At 45.0% G+C, this 26362-nt stretch overlaps 1 protein-coding gene across 1 annotated transcript in view; it reads left to right on the forward strand.

The window, feature by feature from the left end:
* Window positions 1-12367: 12367 nt before the first annotated feature.
* Window positions 12368-26362, forward strand: part of LOC137147937 (EVI5-like protein) — a gene marked incomplete at its 3' end in the record, with an annotated part of 50566 nt that continues 36571 nt past the window's right edge. Inside the window, exons 1-2 of the mRNA XM_067540358.1 lie at window positions 12368-12421; window positions 24934-25160. Of these exons, the coding sequence (XP_067396459.1) occupies window positions 24979-25160 (182 nt within the window). The remainder of the gene's footprint in view (window positions 12422-24933; window positions 25161-26362) is intronic.

Genomic DNA, 26362 nt, shown 5'->3' on the forward strand with positions numbered 1-26362 from the left:
AACCCTTAAACACTACCTCTTGTATCTGCTGGTGGGTGGATTTCGGTGTTTACCCCTCTTTCCTGCTAACATGCCTATGCACAAGGAACTCTGGGACTGGTAGTTCTTGATCTTGTCACGGAGAGGAGCCCAAATCTCTCTGTCTCTCAGTCTCAAACGACATGTCCTAGTTTAATTGCACAAGCACTCACTCTCTATTCTAGAGAAGGGCCTGGGCTGCGCCAGCAACTCCCTGTTCAGAATGTTGCTTGAGACTGCTCGAACACCGCTTCTGATTGACACCAGCAAATCTCACAAGATCTGGACAACAAATACATAGATATAGGGAAATAAGTTTCTATAAATATCCTCAGGCATGATCTACAATTTAGACTCAATTTTTTCCTCCTGGTAATGGGGGGTTGCCGCCTGGGCTGGGCCCCTCAGGGCCTCAGTAAAATGTACCCTAGCCCCCCATGTGGGGGCCCTGATAGTAACTGATTGGAACAAAGGCCTCGTCTACTCTAGGAAGGGTTTGCTAGTATGACTAAGGCTCATTCAAATGGTACCCATAGCAGATAGTCCTTCTCTCAGATTATTTCCTCTTCAGCCATAACGATCACAATGTAACAAGATGCTTAACAAAACCAAAGACAAATGTTATTATTTATATTACAGCAATGTAGAAAGGCCCAGAGATCTGGACCCTCTGGGCACTGTACACACATAGTAAGAAATAGTCCCTGCCCAAAAGAACTCACAACTTAAAGAGACAAGACACCCAAAGTATGGATTGTTATCCCCATTTTACAGACAGGGAACTGAGACACAGAGAAGTGAAGTGACTTGTTCACCCCAGGGTGGGATTAACCTTTTGTGGGCCTGGTGCCAAACATATTTGTGGGCCCCCATGGGACATTACAGCAGGAGTGCTGGAACTTCCCCCCGTCCTGCCTCTTTCCCCCAATACCCCACCCCTCCCTGCCTCTCCCATCCAAGGCCCTGCCCGCCACTTGCTGCTCTCCTGCCTCCCCCTTCTCTGTCACTCACTCCTCTCCACCTCCTCCCACCTCAGGGGTTTAAGCAAAGTGAATGAAGTCACTGTATGCTTTGTCTTTATATATCCATATACTTCCTTTCTGACAAACGAGAAAACTTAATCATGTGGACCAACTATTCACTTGCTAGAAATGCAGGCATAAATGTAACCCTTCTGCCAGGACATCTCCTTTTGCAAGCACAGAGTTTGAGAGTAGAAAGTAAACCTTTTAATAAAAGGAAGGAAGTAACACAGCACTGGTTTCAGAAAACAGTGCAAACAGAATTCACAAACACAATGAGCAGAAACCACCCCACCCCAGAGTACGTGGGGCATATCCTTTGCCTCTTCCTTTTTGCTTTCCCCTGCCCTACCGACTATCGACTATCGTAGTTGCACTGTCCACCTCTCAGTCATGGGGATCCACCAGCCCCCTCTGCTGGCTCTCAGTCTCTTGAGGTTTCCCAGTTCCTTTAGCAACTTCAGCTCTAGTGAGCTCAGCTTTCAGTGAGTTCAGCTCTAGGGAGTTCACCTCCCAGTGATTTCAGCTTTCACTTCATGGGAAAACCCTCTGCTGACACAGGAGCATTATTCCTGCTTTTAACAAAACAAAATATTTCAAGAAGAATCATTAATTCTACCTTTTAACAGTGGGAGGAGATAGTCAATCCATGCCTGAGGGCAGTCCTTGGTTAGGGCTGGTGCAGGACTCTGCACTTGTCCTTGTTGAACCTCATCAGATTTCTTTTGGCCCAATCCTCCAGTTTGTTTAGGTCCTTCTGTATCCTATCCCTATCTTCTAGGGTATCTACCAATCCCCCCAGCTTAGTGTCATCTGCAAACTTGCTGAGGGTGCAATCTACCCCATCCTCCAGATCATTGATGAAGATGTTGAACAAAACCGGCCCCAGCACCGACCCCTGGGGAACTCTGCTTATGACTGGCTGCCAGCTAGACATGGAGCCATTGATCACTACTCGTTGAGCCCTATGCTCTAGCCAGTTCTCTATCCATTTTATAGTCCATTCATCCAACCCATACTTCCTTAACTTGCTGATAAGAATACTGTGAGAGACAGTATCAAAAGCTTTGCTAAAGTCAAGGTATATCACGTCCACCGCTTTCCCCACATCCACAGAGCCAGTCACCTCTTCATAAAAAGCAATCAGGTTGGTCAGGCATGACTTTCCCTTGGTGAATCCGTGTTGACTGTTCCTGATCACCTTCCTCTCTTCCAAGTGCCTTAAAATGGATTCCTGGAGGACCTGCTCCATGATTTTTCCAGGGATTGAGGTGAGGCTGACCGGTCTGTATTTCCCCGGATCCTCTTTCCTCCCTTTCTTGAAGATGGGCACTATATTTGCTTTTTTCCAGTCATCAGGGACCTCCCCCAGTTGCCACAAGCTTTTTTTTTTTTTTAAATACTCTCAAATCCTATACATGAGCTGGTGTTTCCTTGTAAATTTCCATCTTTCTCTGTCTTTAAATATCCCTGAAACAAGACAAGGCTCAGGACAAGAAAGTCTCCCATCCTAGACATGGGAAACAGAAAAGGCCTGATAAACCATCTTCCCTTGAAAACCTGAATTCACTCCATTTTTCAGGTGTTAATGGAAGATTCCTAGGGTAAGCAGCTTCGTGATTTATTTAAAACACAGAACTGATTATGTCTGGATAATCACTAGGATGAGTCACAAGAGTCTGCATTCTAATGCCTCACAGTAATAACATCCAGGCTTTGCTAAATCATCTGGTTCAGAGAGGCTGAGATCAAAGCTTTGAATTCCATCAGTGAAACTACCTTTTCTTTTCTTTTTTGGTTGCTCATCAAGGAATCGAAATAAACTTGTTGGCTTTGCAAGAACTTTTCAGCTACACAAGCAGTTTAAAATGATCTTGAGTCTTAACCATAGGACTGGGCATTTTAAATAGAAATTGTCATAATGGAAATTCACCTAGTCTGAATCACTTACGCAATTTATTGTGGCACGGCGCCCTCTAGGACCACTTTGTGGCAAAGCAGCTTCTAAGACTGGGGAGAATAGGGCCCAATATTTTTAGAACTTGGTCCTGGCTTTATATTTTTTCTAATAATTAAAAAGCAGTTTATAATTGTAACAAGGCATGCTGGGACACATATTATTGTGTAGCAACTATGCATGGAGGAGGCCTGAGGCACAAGGCCAAACAAAACACATAGTGTATGCTAGTTGCTTCCTCACTGCTGTAACATGGTAACACACCATGGAGTGCCCTAATGCTTCAATAATAGTATGTCTTTCCATCCAATCTACCCCACCTGTGGGACAGGGAAGATAAAGACATGTTGAAGCTGTAAACAAACTTTTATCTGTCTCTGGTTAACACATGCGCACTCACATCCACACACTGAATAGACAGCATCTGATTCTGATCTAATCTACACCTATGTAATTCCATTTTTCAGTCAAGTTACTCCTGATTTGTCTTGGTGTGAGATCAGAATCAGGCCCACACTAGAATACTTATGATTTTGCTAGTCTGCAGCTTTGTATACAAGAAGAGTTTCTCCCTTCCTGCTGTCGTAAACATGATTTGGGAAGTATTTGGAAAAGGTGCTTTTAAATATTGAAGAAACAATGCTAGTAACTTCCAGGAAATGGCTTCAAGCCTTCAGCAGAAAGTCCAGAAAGGACACTGCACCATCTATTCTCTAATGCCAGTTATTTCCTCTTAAGAAACTATTCCAGCAAGTCAGGGGACAACAGTTCACTGGTTTAAATGTTTCTATTAATGGTTTTTTCTAGCGCAATGGTCATTGCATTCTAACAAGCCAAGATGTACAAGGAGAAAGCCTTTAAATAAAGTGTTTAGAACAAATTAATCTCTCATGTAATTCCATTGGCTACAATGGTGTGAATTTGGCTCTTTGGATTTATAAAAAGATTGGTTTGCTGAGAGACTGTCATTGGAACAGATACTACTGGTGTAAATCTGAAGTAACTCCATCAACTTCAGTTGTGTTATCACAGGTGTAAATGAGATCAGAATCTCACCCAGTGCTATAGGAGCACAGTGACTGTCCTTGATTATTTCCTCCTTTCTTAATAAATCTTATGTGTGAATTTAGTGCTGGTGAAGGTATGGGATTGGCAAACTGGGGCTTGATCCTGTGTTTTGCCAAGATGCACTGAGGCCAAGATGCATTGGGGCTTGATCCTGTGTGTTGCCAAGACAAACTGAGGACTCAACACAACACAGGTCTTTGTCCCTCTATTTTTCCATGGAAAAACACTGGCAACTGCTGTACACATTTTCCATGCACCACATTCCTCCTTTGTGCCTCAAGCATGACCTGGATTATTCAAGTTTTGGGTATATGACAGTAATTCATTTTCTGTGGCCTATTCGGTTCTTGATCTCTCAACTAAGGTTGCCACCAATGTGGCCAATTAGTGTCAGATATGAAGATGGGTTTTGTAAGGTGGATACCTGTCCTAAAGGGAACTGGATTGAGATTCTCCAGCTCATTTCAAATTACAGCCCAGCAGCTTTTAAAATACGAACAACTTTGTTGCAACAACCTAGACTGAACTCAGACCAGAGAACTAGAAGTTACTAAGACATTTGGATACCATTCTGATGAGCATGGTATAAAAGTCCATATAAATCAGATAGAACTGAAAGTTTCCATATTCTATAGACAACCGCCTAAAGCATCTGGAAGTTTATCTAATCTATCATATGTATCCATCCTTATAGATTACAAGATACCAACTACCAAAATATCTGAGTACTCTGGTGTCATGCTGGTTTTAAGAAGGAGCTTCCCAATGCACACCATATACGCTGCTCTGCTAAAGTTAAGGTTGAGCATTTCTGTTTACAGATGAACTATTCTAAGTGCTCTAACTTGGTCTGTCTTGAAATTTGCTGTGCATCATAGGTGTGCTGGGTAGTATTAGTAGTCCAAATTTGGAGTCATTTGAGGATGGGTTTCTCAAGAGACAGACACGCCCCCCCCAAACCAAGCATTTTACAAAACTAACTCATTCTTCTAACTTTTATTGCATAATATGACTCTAATCGTTCCCCAACTGATCACAGTCTCTTGGTATTTATCTCATCTAGTGCATGACATTCACTGGCTCTTTGGGGAAGCAATATTTTAAACGTTACTAATTTTAGCGTTTAGAACTTGGGTTTAGGTCAGTTGGGAGCCATCTCCACCTGGCCTATACTCAAATACCGAGGCTATGTCTACACCATAAGCATCACAATGGCACTGTAGTTATGCCACTGTTGTGCTATAGTGTAGACACTTGCTACAGTGATAGAAGGTTTTTTTCTGTCGCTATAGTAAATCCACCGCCTCGAAAAATGGCAGTTAGGTTGACAGAAGAACAGCAGGTAGGTCAACCTAAGTTTTAAGTGTAAATCAGACTTGAGCCTACTCCACACAAACCACTCTAGACTTACTAAATTTTACCTCTCTGCCACGAAGGCCTCTACTCACCACTGGACAGTGCTGCCTCCTGGCGGTTCTGGGGCTTAGCTCTGTCATGTCAATGTCCTTTCCTAAGGTTGCACACGGTCACTTCCTTGGCCTGTGGCCCTTCTCACTCCAGGAACCACAGTGTCCTCCTTGTGACTCGGCCCTCCAGCCAGGTCACTGCATGGTGTGCCCTTCGCGGGAGAGGGATGTGTATCAAAGTCCCTGCTCACCGGCAGTCTTTCCATTCACTGCCCCAGGTGCCACTCTCTCAGTGGCTGGCAGGGGAAGCGGACCCACCCTCTACTCCAGGTTCCGACTCAGGGAACCTCTAAACAGCAGCCAAGGTGTGGTTCCCTCTTGCACCTTGCTGCCTTTCCTTAAGCCTCTTCCTTACCTCCTGGCCCTCCCACTCCTCTGAGTTTGCCAATCTCTCCACTCACTCCTCCCAGTGAGTGACCGTGGGCTGCTTCTCTATAGCCCCCAAACACACCTCTCTTCTCCCAGGGAATGAATACAGATACCTCCCTGATGTTGGAGACTCAGTGCAATTTGAGTTGCCTGACCGCTGTCCTACAGGCCTAACCTAGTTGCTTGCTGAGCTATTCTGACCCCTGTAGTATGACATCTTCAGGTTGGCAGAGATGAATAGGACTACTGAGTAACCTTGCAGATGTCTCAGTTTCTGCATACCGCGGTACACAACAAGACAAAATACACAACATGTGTGCTTGCAGCTGCACATAGATAACGGTGATGGGAACAAGAAGTTATCCTTGAATGTCTGGGATACACTTTTTCATTGCCAAGGGGCATATTTTTACATTGCCCCTCCTATCACCAGATGTTGTTTTGACGACCCCAATTATCATGATGAGAATGGAATGTAGTCAAGGGTGAAAACCCAATGTAGGTAATTAGCATATATGATAATGAGTAGAGAGGTAATTAGATGAAAGCTGTTTATGGAAGGGTATAAGAAGTTACCACTTAGACAAAGTGCTCCATCAACACCTGACTCTGCAGGAGGTGCTGCCGTTTGGACCAGAGAATCCACTGACTCACTGGCAGGGCCCCTGAAGAAAGCCGTTCCTGTACACAGCCTTCAGAGTAACTGCTTAGCTCTCCAGGCTTAGTGAGTATGATATATTGTAGTTAATTTTAGACTTTGTATTCAACTAGTCTATCTATAGAAAACCATGCACTTTAAACCTTATTACTCTGCAAATTAGGCGTACTGTGTCTCACTGGTATTCACACTGATCAACTAAGCATCCAGTATCAACACCTGCAGCCTCCTCTACTTCCAATTTCCTGACTTTTTAAAAGCTCCACTGTTCCCACACAGGTGACAAGCTTCCCTTAAGTATATGGCTACCGTATGTTTGGGTTTTCCCAGACATGACCTCTTTTTCGGTCCTCCAATATCTGTCCAGGCGGATTTTTAAAATGTGAAGAAATGTCTGGGATTTTTCCTTGCTCATTGCAGATCAGAAAGAGCCATCTCTGCAGAGACCTAACTAGGCTCTTCAGCACCCAGGACAAGCAAGCATACTTGTGCCCCCTGCCATTGGGTCCCTGTCATTTCTCTGCTCCCATGGCTTTGCACCAGGGTTGGCTGCCTTGCTCATCCCACTCTGGTTGTCCCATTGGTCCCATGTCCCAATTGGTTCCTCCCCTGCATCTGCATCTGCCAGATCCTGCCTGCCCCAGCCCAACCCGCCAGGGAAGCAAAGCCACCAAGCACCTCTCAGCCAGGCCACTTGCCCCACCACTGGATCTCAGAGCGCAGCCGGGAGGGGTGACAGGGCCAGGCCCCAGCTCCCTGCCTTGGGTCGTGGGAGAGGACCACGGGGAGGCACTAACTGACGGGCTGGCACTCCATCCCAGGCCTGCACCAGCCACCATGACAGGGAGCATGACACTGCCCCCCCTCAAGTGTGAGGCCGCAGATACCCCCCCAACATCCCCCAAATACCCTATCCTGTTCCAGCACACACACGTCTCCAGCACCTTACAAATACCCCCTCTAACACTCCCCAACTGTACCACCCCTCCAGCTCTCCCTTCCCACCAGAAGTGTCCTCTATTTGGGAACCTGAAATATGGAAACCATACCTAATTAGGGTTTTCCTCCCAGGCTTAATTCTCCCAGATTGCAGCCTAAATGGCTGATTGGGCCCAGTTCAGCTCTTGCAGGGCCAGTGTGGAGCATACACCGCATCACACTGCCTATCACCCTTACCCAGAGGATACCTTCTGAAATACTGCCTTCACTTACCCCTCAGTAAGCCCTGGAGATCACAGTCATGTATGCCACCAGACTGCTGACAATCTCGATGGCAAGAAGACACCTTTGTGCACCTCTGTGGACATGGCCTGCAAAACTCTGTGCTGCAATGAGGCATACCTGATCCTTTGAAGTTCACATGCACCTCTCATCATATTACAGTATCATAAGTAATAGCTCTGCAAAGATACTCCAACTAATTCCTCCACTATTCACCACAGCTACACCTAACACAGTGAAAACAATTGGAATGAGTGCAGATAAATGCTGTAATTCAAATCTGTGGACCGCAACAGAAATAATGACACATTCTCTCAGATCTTCCCCATGTCTATTTATTATGGGGTTGCCAATACTGCTATCCTGTCTTGGTACATTCTCCAGTATCAAAATGGAACAGGTAAACATCCTCATATTCCCATGAAAGATGCCAGCTTTGATCAGAAGTCTGTAACTTTATATAGCACTCTTCATCCATAGGATCTTAATTAATGTTCAACATAGTGATATGGCACTCAGAGTATATCTATTCTGCATTGTAAGCCCAGGCTAGAGCCTGGGCTCAAGGTAAACCCCCCTTGTGTTCACACTGCAATTGCACTAAACCAGGGCTAGGACCCAGGGTCCCAGGACCCTGCAGGACTGGAGTATCCAAGCTCAGGTGAAGCCAGAACCTAGGGTCTGAGGTCAATTGCTTTGTAGTGTAGACACAGCCCTGGCTTGATTCAGATCCCAGGAGTCATCTGGATGAATCCCCCCGTTCCTTCTGGCAACTTCCTTAAACCTCTCTATGCCAACAATCTGCAACACACTATATTGCAAACGGAAGCCACCCCCCCCCCACACCCATTTGTGAACAGCAGCAGCTCAGGTCCGTGTTAACCCACTGTCTTCTGATCATGGATCTGCAAGCACACTATCAGAGAGCCTCCAGGGTTTGCAACAGAGAACGATATGATCAAGCCTTTTGCAAAGCAAGCTGCTTCCTGGTCACGCAAGCACAGCCAGATTTTGGTGAATCTGTGGTGTGAGGCCAGTAAAACTCTGGACATCAGCAACCAGGAATGCCATGCATACCAGCAGGCAGCTAAAAAGTTGACAGCTGTACTTTCCGGACCGGTGATCAGTGCAGGGAGTGAATTAAGAGGCTAAAGAGAGAATACAGGAAGATCCGGGAGAAGAATTGCGCTTCAGGCAACTCGCCAATGACATGCCTCTTTCACAATGACTTTGACTGGGTCCTGGGCACTGTGCCCAACACAGAGCCAACCATGCTTCATGATGACCTGATGAACCATGATGGTACCCTGCTGGCCCTTAAATCCAGCAAGGGGACTGATTGCAGCCAGCAGCCAGCTCCCAGCCGGGATCATGAAGTGACTCTTTCAATGAAGCCAGTCCCAGAGTAGGCTATGGATCAGGATCAACAGCAAATGTTTGGTTCCTACTCAGAAGAGTTGTTTGAGCCTCCCGCCTCTGAGGAACAGCCTGCTGCTAAGCCTGCTGAGAACCCGGTGGAGACAGAAGCTGCTCCAGAGCTCAGTAAGTGTATGATACAAATTAAAAGTTTATTATTACAGTATAAGGAGGGATTTCTGCTTTAAGAAGCAATGCAAAAATGGTAAGCTCCAGCTACCAGCATTTGGCCACTAATGGCGGATGTATCAAAGCATCCAGGCCCCCATAAGCTGGTCAATTTCACTTCTCTTACCCTTCTCCAAAAATTCATGCTGATGCCTCAATTTCAGCTACCCACCACCGAAAATTCACACTATAAAATTCACGGTATAAGCAAAGAGATGCGTGCGGCTCGTGAGCCGCGGGTTGGCCACTCCTGCCCTAGGTCCAGAGCCCAGGGGTGCTGCGGCAGCCACTGCCGTACTCAGCCTCTCCCCTGCCCCAAAGCAGGCCATGGGGGCCAGCATTCCAGGGCTGGGGCTGTCAGAGGTGCTCAGCCCAGCACTCTGGGGCTGAGGCTGCCTGGCTTGTTGCTCCAAGGCTGGGGCAGGCTGGTGATCTGGGGCTGGAGCCACCCAGGATTGGTGGGCTGCGGGGGCCAGGGCCCAGGACACAGGCTGGCTAGGGTGGGGCTCCTCTGGCCACCTTAGGGGCCTGGACAGGGTTTGGTGGGGGAGGGGGCGAAACCTCTAGCAGAAGATGCAGGGCTGGGTGGCTAGCCTTCCCAAATGGCCAGTTCACGCATCGCTGATGGTCCAACTGTTCCTTCAGGGTAGGCCATGCAGCCTCAACACCTCTGAGACTCTGGGCTCCAGTGAGTTCAACTGAGATAGACTCCTGGGATGAGACTTTTTGCTCACGACAGGTGTCAATGCACCTCAGCAAATACTTGCAGTGACACTAAGCAGACTTTTCAAAACAGAATAAAGTTTATTAGTCAGCTGGAACACAGCATGAAAAAGTCCTTAGGTTAGCATAGAAATACAAGACAGTCCATACTGGCCAAACCAGCACTCCCTTAAGCCATGCTGCTGAAGGAACCATCTTGGTTTCCTCTCTCTGTATCTGTCCTTTAGTTTCTCTTTCTTTCTCAGTCCCAGATGAGAGCTGCTGTGTTTCTCCCAAAGGCTAGCTCTTATCCTAGCCTCCTGTTATATTGTGGTACGTTGTCTTCCTCTTGCAGACCCATGATGAGATCACTTGTTCTACCTGCCGGAGTTTCCTGTGGCTAGGTATCAGTTGTTCAGTGTTTGGGGTTCCCACTGCCTTTCTGGATCCTCCATTGATATGGGCTGGTTTCAACCAATCCTTTAACAACCCATTCATACCAACCTCGACAGCTGCACAAATGCCTCAGGTCTCCTGTTTTGCCCTAAAAAGCAGCTTTTAACCATTTACATACTCTATGCACAGCAATGTGAAACCTAAAAGGAAACTGAGGCACACACAAGTATCATTTAAAAAAAAATACCAAAATTCCTTCATTCACTCCATGTGAAATCAAGATACCCGGTTTCACTTATGCTCCCTGTGGCTCCCTTGTCCATCTGTAACACTGTGATAAGTACCACAACACTTTGGCGGCTACCGAAGTACCATGCTCATCCCAAAGTTTCAGGTGAGCAATTGAGCCACTTGAAGAAATAAGAGACTCGTTCAAGGTGATGGAGACCGTGAGAAAGCCAGGAAATGAATCCAGGTCCTCTGTGTCACACTCTATTGCCCAGGGGACATCACTCTTTTTTTCTCTCATTTTGCAATGTTACCTGGGTCTCAGCTATGCTGTCGCTGTCGCTGTGTCCGCCACCACACAAAATCGGGAATCCTGTCAGTTCATCCAGTGCAGCAGAATCTCAGTTTGCACCATGCCATGGGGGCCTGTTCTGCAGCTGGGCTGAGACATAATGACTCAAAAGGGGGCCAGCGATGGAGTTAAGGGGCTGTAAAGTTCCAGGGCTATTTAAGCTTATGCCAAGCATGCTTCACAACCCACCAACAGTAGCTAGTGTAAAGGCAGAATTAAGGTTGTGTCAAAAGACAAAGGACAGAGGAAATGTTGGGGCCCCTGACATGGAAGGGACCTCAGGAGGTCATCTGATCAAAGCAGGACTAACCTCCTATATCATCCCAACCAGGGCTTTGTGGGCTTAAAAACCTCTAAGGATGGAGATTCCACCACCTCCTAGGTAACCCATTCCAGTGCTTCACCACCCTCCTAGTAAAAAACTCTAATGTCCCCATTGCTTCCTGGGAACCCTCTGCCAACTCCCTCATTGGGCTCCTTGGAGAACCTCGCCCCCCCACAGTGCTCCCTGGGAACCCCTGCCAGCCCCCCAGAACCCCTTCCCCAATGCTCCCCAGGAACCCCCTGCCAACCCCTCATTGGGCTCCTTAGAGAACCTCCCCCAGTGCTCCCCGGGAACCCCCTGCCAACCCTCCAGAACCCTCCCCCCATGCTCACTGGGAACCTCTCCCCCAGTGTTCTCTAAGAACCCCCGGACCCCCCTCAACGTTGCTCCTCCAGTTCCTCCCCCTTTGCCGCGCTTGGCGCCACCTGAGGTGTTGAGGCAAAAACTCTCTTCAGCAACACGCCTCCAGGTACTCGACGCCTCATAGGTGAGACCCTTGTCCGTCTCCTGCTCTCTGCCAATTGGAGTTCTTTCCCCGCTCAGTGGGCGAGGACTACCTGGGCAGCTCGTTCTTCGCAATCCCATTGGGTCGCCGAGCTAACACTGCAAAACCTCCCTGTAGCTGATCAGTTTTGGTTACCTGTCAATCAAAGCTATTCTGCTAACCTATTGGCCCTGGGAACAAGAGGTGGGATTTTTTCTATTCTTTCCATCACAGAGCATTCCACGCCTAAGCTTTCCTGAACCAGATAGGTGATCAAACCTGTCTATCAATCCCTCTTGTGCGTTCTATTAGTCTCTGGAACAAGGGGAGCCCGCCCTCTTCATCCTGCCAGTCAACGACTTTTTAAACTTAATAGGTGGGAAGTCTTGTCCATTAACCGTATTCTTTGTGTCTATTGGTTAATCGTTTAATAGGCGTGGCTTATATCCCCGCCCCCACTCCTCCCTTCCCCTCCCGGATCCGCAGCTCCTCTCATTCCTTCTCTGGCTGCTGGTGGGTGTGGGTACGGCTCAGTAGCCAGCCGTGAGCTCCGATTGGAGGATGCGGTTCGGTAGGCGGGCTCTGAGTGTACCTTCTCAGGGCGGGATTGGCCAGAGGGTGAACGGGGCGGGGAAGAGGGCGGAGTCACCTGTCAGTCAGTGAGTCAGTCTGTCTGTCTGGTCCGGGCAGCCCGCGGGGGAGGTGGCGGTTCCATGGCAGCTGCGGTGCCTGGCGCCCCTGCCCCTTTTCATGTGGTGACTGGGAGAGAGAAGGCCGGGCCCGCGGGGTTCGGTCCCCCGCCCCCCTGAGGAGGAGGAGGCTGGGGAGCCGCTATGGCAGCGCCGCACAGGTAGGAGGAGCCGCCGGGGGCCTCCCCCCCCCCACTCTGGGGGTGGCTGGTTCCCTTTGCCCTTCCCCCGCCCAGGGAGCGGGGGGCTGGGTCCCCCCGATCCCAGTGTGTGCGGGGCCCACTCTCCCCGGCGGGATGCCTGCTCCCCCCTCGCCGCAGCCTGGCGGGGTCTGGCCACCCTCCCTCCGATTCCCCGTCAGAAAGACGGAGGGGGGTGTCTGCTCCCTCCTCCCAGACACCAGCTGCCACCCCCAGCTGAGGTGGTCATCCTCCCAGCCCCCACAGGGATAGGCGTGATTCACCCTGAACCCGGAGCCAAGAGGGGTCTGGTTCGGGTTCTGCCTTCTCTCCCAGCTAGGCGGGTGGCATCTGTGAGCCCCCTCCCATGTAGGGAGTGCCTGGTCAGTTGCCCAGAGACATGGATACTCCCTGTTCTGGTAGTGCCCTCGTTTTTCCCCCAGCTCCCAGGAGGATTTCACATCTGCCCTATTCCCCCAGGTGCAGTGAATGGAGGATGTGGTGGTGAATCTGCCCACAGCCCCTCCTATGCCCTCTGAGATGGGCATAGAGAAGGGAGAGTGCCAGCTCCCTTCTATTTCCAGGGAAAAGATGGTAGGAGCTGGCACATCTGCCTTCACCACACACTGGCACTGTGGCCCGTCGCCAGCTCCTCTCCACGGAAGCCCATGTCTCTGTGGTATGAGCTTTTTATTTGTCTCTGTGTCCCAATCCCAGTAGCTACCGTCTCCTTCTGGGTTAAAAAAAATACAAAATCTAGGCCAGGGTGACTTGGTCTGTTCTAGAAGGAGCCCTCCCCTTGCTTCCTTTTCTGAAATGGTATCTGCTGCTGAAACTGAACAGCTGATCACTCCCTAAATTCTAGTTCTTGCTCCTTTTTTGTGCTGTAGTTAGGATAGTCTCCGAAATCCCTTAGTTGATGGCTCTGCCAAAGCCAGCACAGACATGAGGAGTTGTCTCAACAAGGTCTAACTGGATACCACTAGGCAGGTGTTATGGCAGCACCACTGAATTCTGCTCTGGCTGAAGGTTTGTTATTGTTCCCATTGTGTTCATTTTTAGTGGGGTTTAGTAATGGGTAGAAATCTAGGATACAGTTTGTTCCTCTTGACATAACTTAAAAAAATACACTGCCAACTGACTGTCTTTGAATGAAAGATTGCCATAATGTTAAATGCTCAAATCTTTAGGTTTAATTTTTGCCTATTCAGTATGCCCAAAATGGCTAAATTATGAAGAGGAGGATCTTTGCTGTGACTGATTTGCTTGTTGAATATTTCTGAAAGAAAATGTCTCCAAATGGCCCAGATGTTTCTTAGCTGCTTAGTACGTTGCTTGCAGGGAGTGAAAATTATGTTGATTTTGGTATCTATGGGATTTGCTGTAGTCAGTCCTGATCAATGCAAAGAAAGCATCACTAGTCTGAGATCTTGCTTATCACCAGACTAGGTACCAATGGAAAACTTCTTAGGGGTATAAAGCATTTGTTGTTAGCCCTAGGTGCAACTTATTGGCACCTTTTTTAAAAATCAAATTATTTTGATCACCATCATGTGTTGTCATTTTGCGCTGGACTTTTAATAGGATTTTAGCAACCACTGTCTCAGGAACAACTAGGGTGCATCTGCACTTGGAAAACTAGTACCTGTTTTTCAGCAGTGACACAAGTGTTAGTATAGATGGGGCTTTAAGCAGTTTTACCATCCTTTCATGTGTGTTCACTCTGAGCTCTGACTATGCCATTGGAAGCTCATCTTCATCAGTGCTAACAACGTTGAGAGCACTAGTGTAGACAACCCTGCAGCTGCCAAATGGCTTTGAAAACTGTTGCTCAAACTTACTGTGGGCAGGCCTCATGAATACGATTCATAAAATGGTTTTGGCAACTGGCAGACTATTTAAGTGCTTGTCTATACAAACAATTAGTTTGTGGCAAGGTGGACTATGAATCTACCCCATGCTAGCCTGGCAGAGTCTAACTGTCCAGGTACATCTTGCTGATGCCTGTTTAATAGTTCATTAGCGTGCTTTGAGCTAGTCCCATTTCAAAAACTAGCTAGCCGTTTCATCTCGCTGCAAACTAATTGTACTTATAGACAAGCCCTAAGGCGTCTTTTCCTTAATGTAGACACTTTCAGCAGGGTTAGCTGATGTGGTGGTTAGTTCTGGCAGTTTTACCATCTAAAAGAGATGGGGGCCTTACAATTAGAAACTGGTGCCATTTACCATTTGAAAGTAACTTGGAGTCTCAGCTTTGAAGAAGTATAACAGTGAACAGCTGACATTGGAGATTATGAGATGTCAGCTGCTGAAATCATGTCAAAATTGAAGTGGAAAGAAAATATAATTTGAATGTGACTTTTTGAGGCCTGCTATTCGGTCAACTGGTATCAAGGTTTTCAGGACCAGTTAATGCTTCTGGACATCGTTCCTGGACTAGTAAGCAAAACAGGGGAAAAAATTTGTATCTGTGGTTGTGGAATTTCTCTTAACCATGCTTTATTTTCTTCACAATAATATACTTATTGATACTTTGGGAGTAATTGATGTGACTAGATATCTTGGCAATCTAATACATAGCATACGTACCATTGACAAAGACCTTGCCAGTTGTAAATTATCAATGGCTTTGCTGTTGGGATCCCCAATGAGAAAACAACTTACATTTGAAACAAAATTATTTTTTCCCCTTGGTAGTGGAATTTTAGATGTCCATTTGTGAATTCCTCCAATGGCAACATTTTTGTTTTAGAAAACTTGAGAGGTGCTGAAAATTTCACATATCAAAAAAAAAAAAAAAAACCAAAACAACAACCTCCCAACCTTGCAGAAAAATCCAATAACATTGAAGTTTTGGATTTGTAAATGAGACTAAGGAAGAGTGATACTCAACTCCCACTGACTGGGATTTGGTTGTCTAAAACCTTAAGTGCCTTTTGAACATTTCAGTCTACAGAACTTTAAAATTAAAGTTTTGGGGTGGGTGGGAAAATAGCCAGTGCTCCTCAATATTTTTATCACCATCCAAAAGAAGAGCCACAAATTGGGATGAAACCCAGTTTCTCTGTTGGGTAGCTGACTAAAAAGAATCCTAGATCATTGGATTTGCTCTGGCCTGTAGGGATGAATTTTACCATCTGCCCTTCTCTGCTGTCCACACGCAAGATTCTTTGAAATTATAGGGTCCTAATGGCTTGCTATAAGGACCTGGTTCTTGTACATGTGTGCGCTCATCAAGGAAAAGGCTGTTCCCAAGATCCAAAACAAATAGGTCATCTAATTTCAGGCTTAACAGTCTTGACACTGTCCCTTTAAAAAAGTATTTACTTTCACATCTAGTAATAAAGTAATAAAGTCCTGGGTTGCCTGTGACATTGATTTCAATGGGGTTTTATAGGTGTGCTTGTGAGTAATACATTCTTTGGTAAATACTGGCAGCCAAAGGCTGAGAACTAAGGGTTCCTTATAACCTTGAGTTCTTCTGAAGCATACTAGCAACATTCTAAAATGTTGAGAGTCCTGTAGCACTTTAAAGACTAACAAATGTCATTTCTGCAGGATAAGCTTTCGTGGGCTGCAACCCACTTCATCAGATGCAAGAAATAAAAATCAGATGGGGTGTGTGTGTGTGTGTGTGTGTGTGTACACACATATATATGTATACATCCAAGGGTAAGGAACAACAGTAGGGAGGGTAGGTGTTAGCAAAGTCCATTCAGTTAGAGTAGATGAGGCCTAACACAACCATTGATTAGCAGGTGAGAATGTGTGAACAGTGACCATTACTTCTTGTAATGAGAGTCCCTATTCAGACCCAGTCTGATTGTGTCAAGTTTGAAGATGAGTTCCAGCTCTGCAGTTTCTCTTTGAAGTCTGTTTTTGAAGGTTTTTTTGTAGAAGTATGGCAACTTTCAAGTCAGCTACAGAGTGTCCTGGGAGATTGAAGTGCTCTCCTACTGGTTTATGGATGTTCCCATTTTTTATGTCTGATTTGTGTCCATTTATTTTTTTGCATAGTGACAGTCCGGTTTGGCCAATGTCCATGGCAGAGGGGCATTGCTGGCACGTGATGGCATATATTACATTAGTAGATGTGCAGGTGAATGAGCTCCTTATGATGTGGCTGATGTGGTTAGGACCTGTGATGGTGTCACTAGAGTCAATGTGTGGGCAGAGCTGTGAATGGGGTTTGTTGCAGGGATAGGTTCCTGGGTTAGTGTTCCTGTTGTATGGTGTATGGTTGCTGGTGAGTATTTGCTTCAGGTTGGGGGCTGTCTGTAAGCAAGGATAGATCTGCCTCCCACGGCTTGAGCGAGTGAGGGATCATCTGCTAGGATAGGTTGTAGATCCTTAATGATGTGTTAGAGATTTTAGCTGGGGGCTGTAGGTGATGGCCAGGGGTGTTCTGTGGTTTTCTTTGTTGGGTCTGTCCTGTAGTAGATGACTTCTGGGTACCCATCTGGCTCTGTGGATTTGTTTTTCAAAGTGTCCTTTCTAAACTCACCTTTAAGTGGAGTCCTGATGTATTGACATGAACACATTCAACACTTGCATGAATTGTCATGTCAAGAAAATTATTGAAATTGGATTGCCTTTACTTGATGTTCAGCACAATAAGAGATCTTTGCATACATACAAAGGCTGATGGTCTGTGTTGAAATTGAATCATGCAAGGAGGAAAAGAGTTTGGAATCCGAGAGTGTTTGGTGGTAGACACTTTGTTGGCTACTCTAGATGACTGTCTTAAAGGACAATTTTTACAGCACAAGTTCAATTTAGCTTCACCACATGCTGTTTGCACCAATGCATCTTGTTGCTGCCCTAAAAAGAAAACCTTTGGGCTTTAGAGTTCAAGACCCATTGTTTGTTCAGTCCTCTAAGACCTCCTTCAGTGTAGGGGAGGGGTGACTTTGGGGTATTGATGGCAATTTGAATCATAAGGACAGAGTAGCTGTCCTAGCTATATTATTCAGCTTTGCCTGTACTGTGGTATCTTAGCACACTGCAAGTCTAGTGTGATGTGGTACGGCTTAAATGATAACACTGATGGTGTGTTCAGTGATTTTCCCCCTCCCCCCATACCTGTCGGCATGTTGTTACTCTGAACTCCCACTGAAGTGAAGAGGATTCTTGCACCATAGACTTCATTGTGTTTTTAGTCATATTACTAGAGCTGCTTCTGTATCTGACAGCATTGTTGTATGAGCAGTTCAACACTGTATACAGTCTGTTAAACTAATAAAAGCACGGAAACTCAGGCCTAGAGCTTCCGTCATATCCCTCTGCAGAAATATAGATTTTAATACAGCATTTAAGATTGCCCATTGTAATCATTGCCTCAAAACAAAATCTAAACAAAGTGGGATGACTTTAATGAGTGACAGCCATGAGTTGTCTTTCCCCTGGGTCAGAAACTAGCTTCACTTCCCCAGATGAGAATGCCATGAGTCCTCAAGCTACTGGTCTGAATCCCATGGCATTTTTTAAGATTCCCACCACCCTCAAGCCCCCCACATTGTGATCTCTGGCTGGAGGAGCATGTAGCTTCCTTATTGAGCAGCCAATGAAGGAACATTAGTTTCTCTAACTGATTTGTCTTCTGGTCAAGCTATCCTGATAGCATAGTGAGGGGGAGTTTATGCACTCCTGGCTCGGTATACATAACAGGCCCCGCTCTCCCTTATGGGATGTTGGGTGGGGGAGGAACCAATAATGGGGGCTAATGAGTGTCCTGCTCGTAGCTGGAGTGGCCTGTTTCTATAAATTAGCCCACTGAATTTTTTTAAGGGAATCTACTACCATGGAAGGTGCTGAATTAAAAATGTGTTGGAGACTAAAGTCCTCTGTCTACCCCCAGAACAATAAAAGGGCAAACTTTCCCACATGCTGTCTGTATCACTGTACCTCACCTCTGCCTTGGAGGTAGCTCTGGGTGTTCAATTTGTGTCTGTCCATCCTAGCCTCTCTGAGACTGCCTACAATACATAGCATCAGATGTGATGGTGACTTGATATAATACTGGTCTGCTCAGAACTCTATAGATCCCAGCTCATTTCATATAATCTCCTAAAAAGCTTTCAGATGGCAGTGACTTTTGGTTACTACTATCAGAAATGGATTTAAACCAGCGACCTAGGGGAGCCTACATCTTGGATGTAGTTAAGTGGCTAAGTTAGGATGCTGTGAACTTCAGAGCTAGGTAAAACAAAGTGGGGGTTTTGTTTATCTTCAAGCCCTTGTGGCAATGTTAGATATGTGGACAGGACAGTCATACTCGAAGGGTTTATTGTATTCATTTCCTTCTCATCCTTTACCTTGCCTGATCATGTGATAATTCAACTAGGTACTGAATTAACTTCTGGGCCATAGCTTCTAATGGTTAACTGTACTGGTATGAACAAGCCAGTAGCAGGTTCGCTTGGGGTGTGCCAAGAGTATAAAGTTCTGATGTCCTCATCTATCCCATAGTGGAAAAATAGAGGGAAATTTCTTTTGTGCTAAAGGTGAAAAAAGTTTATATGATAAATAATACTGGATCTTGGCAACCCTATGCTAGTCCACTGGACTAATGTTTTTAGCAGATGTCGTTGGAAAGCAGCTAAATGTTTATCCCTTCCAATAAATGTTAATGCTTTTAAAATAGAACCTTGGTTTGTTTCAGAGTAAAGTGAAATTTGGGACATTTCTGCAGGATTCAGCAAAGGTTTCTGCTGATATTAATGAGAGTAAGGAAGGATGTGTGTTTAAATATTAGGTAGTTTCATCATGGGAAGCTTCAGATAAAGTATAGATCCCAGTATAGGTGATGCTTGCTTCTGAAAATGTCTCGTTCCCTATAGATATAAAAATAAAATCTGTTCAAGACCATTCAAGGAAGCTTTTATAGCAGGGATGCCCCTGTGGAAGTTTACTTCAAGACTGTTATTTCATAGGCATTACAGAATAGTTCAAGAAACACAGATGTTAGTGAAGTGATCTTTTCACTGTAAATGATATTGAAGTCTTCACAGAGAGCTTACAATTATTTTTTAATATAGAAATTAATGATTCACAGAAAATCTTTCCTTTGCAATGGGACAAGTCACTCATACAGATCAGTCCTTTATTATAAACAATTTAATTCCCATCTTCCCACTGGGGCCAAGAAGCTATGCTCTTTAGATTCAAAATGTTTTTGTTAACCTTTGCTGTACTTCAAAACTATTAACCTAATGGCACGGTAACTCTGTTTTCCAAACTGAAATGACTTTAGTTATTATCAGGTGTTGTCTTACTTATCCACTCTTTCTATCTGGTTGTTCCCAGTTTGTAGTGTGTTTAGTGTGCCCACTTTCCTGTTGATGAAGGGTTGGAACCTCTACAATATGTTGCTCCCTGATTAGGATAGTCACAGTTTTCTGATAACTGCAAACGATAGCACAGCTTAATCCTTCCTGAAGTAAACCTAAGCAAGCATTTTTCAGAATAGGCAGTCACTTAGTCCTATTCTGATGGTATCTGGTTTGCATTGAGGGTAATGCAGCTGATGCAGGTAAATAAGAAATATTAATTATGAAAAATCCTATTTCTCAAGGTGGTTTGGTTCTTTCTCATCTCAGAGCTGTTTCTAGCATTTCTGTTACTGTTTTGCCCTTACTACAGGTTGCCCTTACTAGCCATAGGCACCATCTTTTGCCAGGAATCAAATTAGGGCCCTGCAATCTCAGTGCCATTCGCAATCTAGCACTGTAGCTTTTGAAATGTCATGATTGATTTGGTTTTCAGGTTGCCTTTGTCATGTGTTCCTTTTTGCTTATGACCTTATACTGTGAGGCTAAAGGCAATGCCTTTTCAACCACACTTCTTGAGCAATGCAGGTATCTGCTTATTCTTCTCAAAGTGTTGTTACTTGTAACAAAACATACTTTATTAATTTTATAAACAATTAGCTAATGAGTCCTGACCTCTAATTTATAACCGGCTGCATGCTGTGCTAGAATCTGTCAGCTAATCATACTCCGTTCATAATGTCCATTTTTGTAACAATGTATTGTGTAGTGGTCATGATTATTCAGCATTCATGTGGAAACATGAAAGAAGTGCTTGTACTCAGTTGATCACAATTGTGCCCACTCCTGTTTGTAAAGAGTTTTGGTGTCATGTATAATTTCCATTATTATTTGGAGCTGTTAAACCAGATTTGCTCCTGAGCTCCTCCCCTCGCAGAAGACTGAGAAATGTATAATGGCACATGCATTTTTGCATAGTGACAGGGAAGAGCTGATCAAATGCCTCACACCCAGCAAGCGTGTTTGCAATGAAAGTTTTGTAGATCTAAGAATGAGAAACAGGATTGTGGCACTGATTGTTACAGTGCTCCTTGTCAGTGCCTCTTCCTAGGATCCAAGCCTGCACATAGCTGCCAGTTATAACAGGGATGCTGAGAAGAGCTGGGAGTGAAACAATGCTAAATTAATCCAAGAAACATAAGAGATCACTTATTAATAGGCACTAGAAAATATTCCCTTTTAGAAGTGTCTGGCTCTGTTCAAACAGGCAGAGCTTCTGCATTGTTCACAGTGGTAAAATTAACTTTGCTGCATTTTTTAGACATGGGGCTTCCAATTTGTGGATAATAGTTGTAATTTTACAGTAATGCCCTGCTGGTGTCAGCAAATAAATGAGGCTGAGATTTATAAGAACATGTGATACTCTGTCTGTATTAAGGGAAAGGGGGAGAAATAGAAGCACATGTTACATATTTGTGGCTGACAGCTGTAAAATTGGTAGGAGCCAACATAATCATTTATCATCCTGATTAATCAGCCCTGTTATAACTAGGACAAGGCGTGACAGATTTCTAAAGGACTACACATTATTGGACAGGGGTTGATATAAAAAAAGATGGGGGCACTAATTGGGTTCAGTACCAGTGTCTTACTGAGAAGCTCAGCTCAACCACCTCCAGCTACTGGAGGTGGGGTGGGGGAAATTTCTTCCAAGGTGCTGTCTTTTTTTAATACAGCTTTATTTTTCATAGTTCTCGGCTAATAGATAACAGCTCCCAAGCTGCTGGAAGAGAGAAACTCTTTCCCCTTCCAACCACACTCCAAAGCCTCCTAAATACAGGGGGAGGATGATCTCTTACCCTTTCTCCAGCCTCTGTTGGTTTTTTTTATTTTTGTTGTTTTGTTTTTTGGATGGTTGTCCCTCACAAATAGCATCATTGCACAGCAGCATAAGTTTTAACTTGATATTATTGTCAGGTTTCTGGCTGCCTGGAACAACCATGGTGAAACTGAGGTAAGTCTTGTAAATTTCACTTTGCTGCTTGTTGGGAAAGCAATGGGCAGCAACAGAGGTACCAAGTCTCTGCCTATAGTCACAGGGAAACAGCCCTGTATGGATTCACTTTTGGAAGGTTCTGTGCAGTTAATGCAAGCTAGAAACCTCGTGACCTGATTTTTCAGAAGCACTGAACACCCGCAGCTTTCATAGAAGTCAGTGGGAGCTGTGGTTGCACAGCACCTGTGCAGATCAGACTGATGGGAGTTTTTTTAAATGAGTGTTTGTGCTCAGCAGAAATTGATGCTTAGATCTCCTCTGCCCACCAGGCTCTGCCACTGATTTAGGCTTATCTCGGTACTACAGCCCTGATGCTTTAGTGTAATATGCTAGCCTCTTGGCCTTACTTCAGTGCTTTATCCCCAGCATGAGAATAATATACTGAGCACTTCTATGTTAATGTCTGTGCTCTAAACTCTGTTATAACTATTAGGTACTTAGTGCTCTGTGCCCTAAGCTCTATTATCACTATTATGTACTTAGTGAAACTTTTCAATATTGTGGTGTTTTCTCTCCTGTGGTTTCAATATACTCTATTGGTCTTCTCAGGTTGAGCTCAATATGCCAGACTCTTGATGCTATTTAGGCAGAGGTAGCCAAATTGCAATTTAGGGGAGGGCAGAATGAGACCCTCCAGCAATCCTTATGCAGTTCTGCCAGAGTCCAACACCTGGAGTCTTCATGGGTGTCTTTCAATGCCTGTTTCAGCATGTGCCTTTTGCCACAAAGTTAATACAGGTACAGGCTTCACAAAGCTTCGATACAGGAGTATTCTCCTCCTAAAAATGTGTAGAAAGTGGCAGGCGAGTTGGAATGGCTGGGCTACCAAAGACTTAGCTGTTAGAAGCAGCATGCTGCTGACGTGGCCAGAGAGAGGTACAGCAGCCCTGTCCTCCAACTCTTTCACTCTGCAGACCACTTTGAAAGAGAGATCCCTTCATGGACACACCTGCTTTCCAAATATCCCAACCCACACTCTAGTTGGTTTTAAAACCATTTCCCTCTGTATACCATGCAGAAAGGCTGAAAGGCCATTTAGTTAGCTGACTACATGGAGTGTACTCTTTTTTTAGATTTTATATGAGGGAGACTTGGCGGAGCAGTGTTGGAAACCTCTGATCATTCTGTGGTCACTGCACCTTATTTGATGACTGTCCTCAATGTTAACTCACAAGACATTAGTGCAAGCTTGTTAGAATAAGAGCAGCAGCACAGAGGATTTAAAAATATACCTGAGCAGTGGATCCAGGTTGAAGGGATAGCTCTGACCCTTGTTCGGATCCCTGGAAGGTTCAGTGCTCTGCCATCTTGAGATCAGACTAAAGAAGGGGTATGTGTGCATGAGGAAATATCTTTCTGCATGCTACCAATGTTTGTGACGCATGAAGTAGACTCTGTGGACTGCTCTGTCTCAATCACTCTAGTCTTGTTCTCTCCTGGGAGGAATTTCTCTGTAAAAATTGTATTAATACATAAACTAAACCACATTTTAGTAATCTGAAGGCTGACACCAACCAATAAAATTAATTCATAGCGAAGGCTGCTGTTATGTCTGTCGTCAGCCAACAAATCATATCTGAGGAACTTGACCAAGGCTTTTAAAATTTATAAATTTACAAAATCCATAGATGGAAGGAATGCAATAGGTATAAACAAGCTTCATGTGATTTCCCTCTGTCTTGAAAAACGTAAATCAAATTGGCCTGTAAACACTATCCTACCTCACAGGAGTGTTGTGAGGATAAATATGCTAATGATTGAGAGGCTTGCAGATACTGCAGTAATGGTAGCCATCCAAGTACCTAAGATAGATATTATAGTCTGCAGCCAGACACGAATTTGGGCTGTGATCTCGTCAGATCTTGCAAATAGTGGGAGTCAGGCCTGGTCAGTGTTTGGGGTTAAGTCATTTACGGAAAACCCAGGATGCTATATGTCCACCAGTAGTGGTGCTGTGTCCCCTCTGAGTACATGTCCTACCAAGATGCTAAGACATTATCCATATTCAAAGTTGCACCAGTTTAACTATAGGTATGATTTTAAAAAAACTGATCTAGTTAAACCAGTGCAATCAAGAGTTTATCTTCCATATTATCTTTCACACATAGATAAAATGAATAAAATAGGGTGAGAATTTCAAGCTGATTAACTATTTCTGGTTAGCTCCATGTGCGGACACCCTTATTCTGGATTAAGAGTGCCTGATTCTGAATTAGTTTAATCCAATTCAGATAAACTAATTTGGAATCAGGCACTTGTATTCCAGAATAAAGGCATCCACCCATGGAGTTAGTCAGGAATAGATATTTGGAATAACTCCTTATGTGGACAAGCTCTAAACCTGGTTTATTGACTTGGCTTAATTCAATTAATTATCAAGTTAAATTTAATAGACTTTAAACTGACTTAATTTTAAACCAGTTTTGGCACAGTTCAATTTAACATCAAATTAAACCTGTACAAAGGGGCAGTTTGTGGCTGGAGATGTGGTCCTTTTAGCTGACTCTAAAAGCTCCTTTATGGTGAAAGACTGCAAATAGTGGGTGCAAAATAAAAGCTGCTGTTGCTACAGAAATCTGGAGTCTTGGGTCTGGGTCAGACAATGACAAAAGGCGTTGGATGAGGCCAATGTGGATGTGAATCTCTGCAATGGGTAGTGGAGCAGTTCCTAATGGAAATGAAAGAGCATGAGACTAGATTGGGAGTTCTGCGCTGAAGGTGATCTACTTTCCGGTCCATGAAGTGTTGGTTTAGAATAATTCTCGGTATTATGTAGGGAGCCAGTAGCTGCTGAAACTGAGGCAGTGTGGGTATGAAAAGGTCTGAAACGAAGAGGGAGCTATAGACTGTGGTGCTTTCCATGCGTATTAATGCTGCTTGTTCACTTCCAGATGAAACTTTGACTTTCCTGAAGGCTGGTCCTGTGGATTTTGCGAATGAACATCCCTGCTACCCTCAGCCTTCCTGAGATGGCAAGTCCGGCAGTCAGCCCAGACTCTTCCTCCCACGAGGCTCTTTCTTCCGTCAACTCTGCGCCAGCATGCTCCCCCACCTCTGATTCAGAGAACCTGAGCCCGGATGAGCTGGAGCTGTTGGCAAAGCTGGAGGAGCAGAACAGGTGAGGAAAGCTTACAGTTCTAGTGTGTAGTTGTTGCTGAGGAGGCAGTTAATAATCCACGGAGTCTGTCTGTACTGCAGTGTGCTGCGTGTCATCACCTGTATCTGAACCACAATGTGAAACTATCAAAGAACAGTACTGCTAAAGTGCTCCAGCAATGTGTGTCAGCCAGCCCTGACCTGGAGGGATTGCCTCGCCAGGTGAAAGGACAGCTTGCCCAGTAAGGCCCATACAATCCTTAGCCTCGCTCCTCCTCACCATCAGCAAGACATCAATTGTGATGGACACAGTCCTGTGCTAGTGGCAAGTGTATGCAAGCTTCCTTCCCCCACCGACAGATCAATTCAGTGATTTCCTCGGCAGCCGAAAAATAATTGGTAGTTTGACCAAGAGTTTTTACTAAACTGGGTCACTTTTACTTCAGTGATCTAGAGGTGAAAGGCTCCATATATTTCTGCCAATCCCTTGAGTTACTCGATCCAGCTGATCACATTTTTTCTGATCTTTCATCTGTCTTGAGGTGCCTATCACTTGCTCCATGGTAGGAGTAGTTCCTGTAGGGTATCTGTTTACAGAAAATGTCCATCTAGCACAGTGCATAGAATCCACAGTAACAGATCAGTTATCTGGTCTACAATTACTACAAGACTGGGGGCTGGACATCTTTTCCCAGCTCAGCCTCTTAATCTGTAGCCTGGGGCAAGTCACTTCACCATTCCGTGCCTCATTTTACCTGTATTTAAAATGGGGATAATAATACTTGCCTGATCCAAAGACAGGCTGTGAGGCTTAATTAATTTGAGCCAAATTCTGCCCTTGGAGACATTCGCTTGAGTCTCCTTAAAGTTGGCAGTTGTCACATATGAGCATGCAAGGGCAAAAATTAGCCTGTTGCATTTGTGGAACACTTAGATCCTGGGACAAAAAGACTCTGGAAGGATAAAGGCAATGGCAATCTCTGTCCTGATGAATTTCTTATCTGCCTCACCTGCAGTTTCTGATGGGAATGATTCCCTTGTTGGTTTTGTGCTATTTTTAGAATACAAGTGAACACGTTGTCTTTAACATCTGACCCAAACATGAGCGATCTAGATGCTGGAAATGTAAAGAGCTTTGCGCAGCTAAAGTTTGCAAAACATGGGTGAGGGAAGGCATCAGCTTCCTACAAGACACGGGTGTTTCCACAGCTTGTTCTCTTTTAA

Source organism: Emydura macquarii, unplaced genomic scaffold (genome assembly GCF_026122565.2).
Source record: "Emydura macquarii macquarii isolate MOO-44397 ecotype Brisbane River unplaced genomic scaffold, CSIRO-AGI_Emac_v2 contig_581, whole genome shotgun sequence".
Classification (NCBI taxonomy): Eukaryota; Metazoa; Chordata; order Testudines; family Chelidae; genus Emydura; species Emydura macquarii.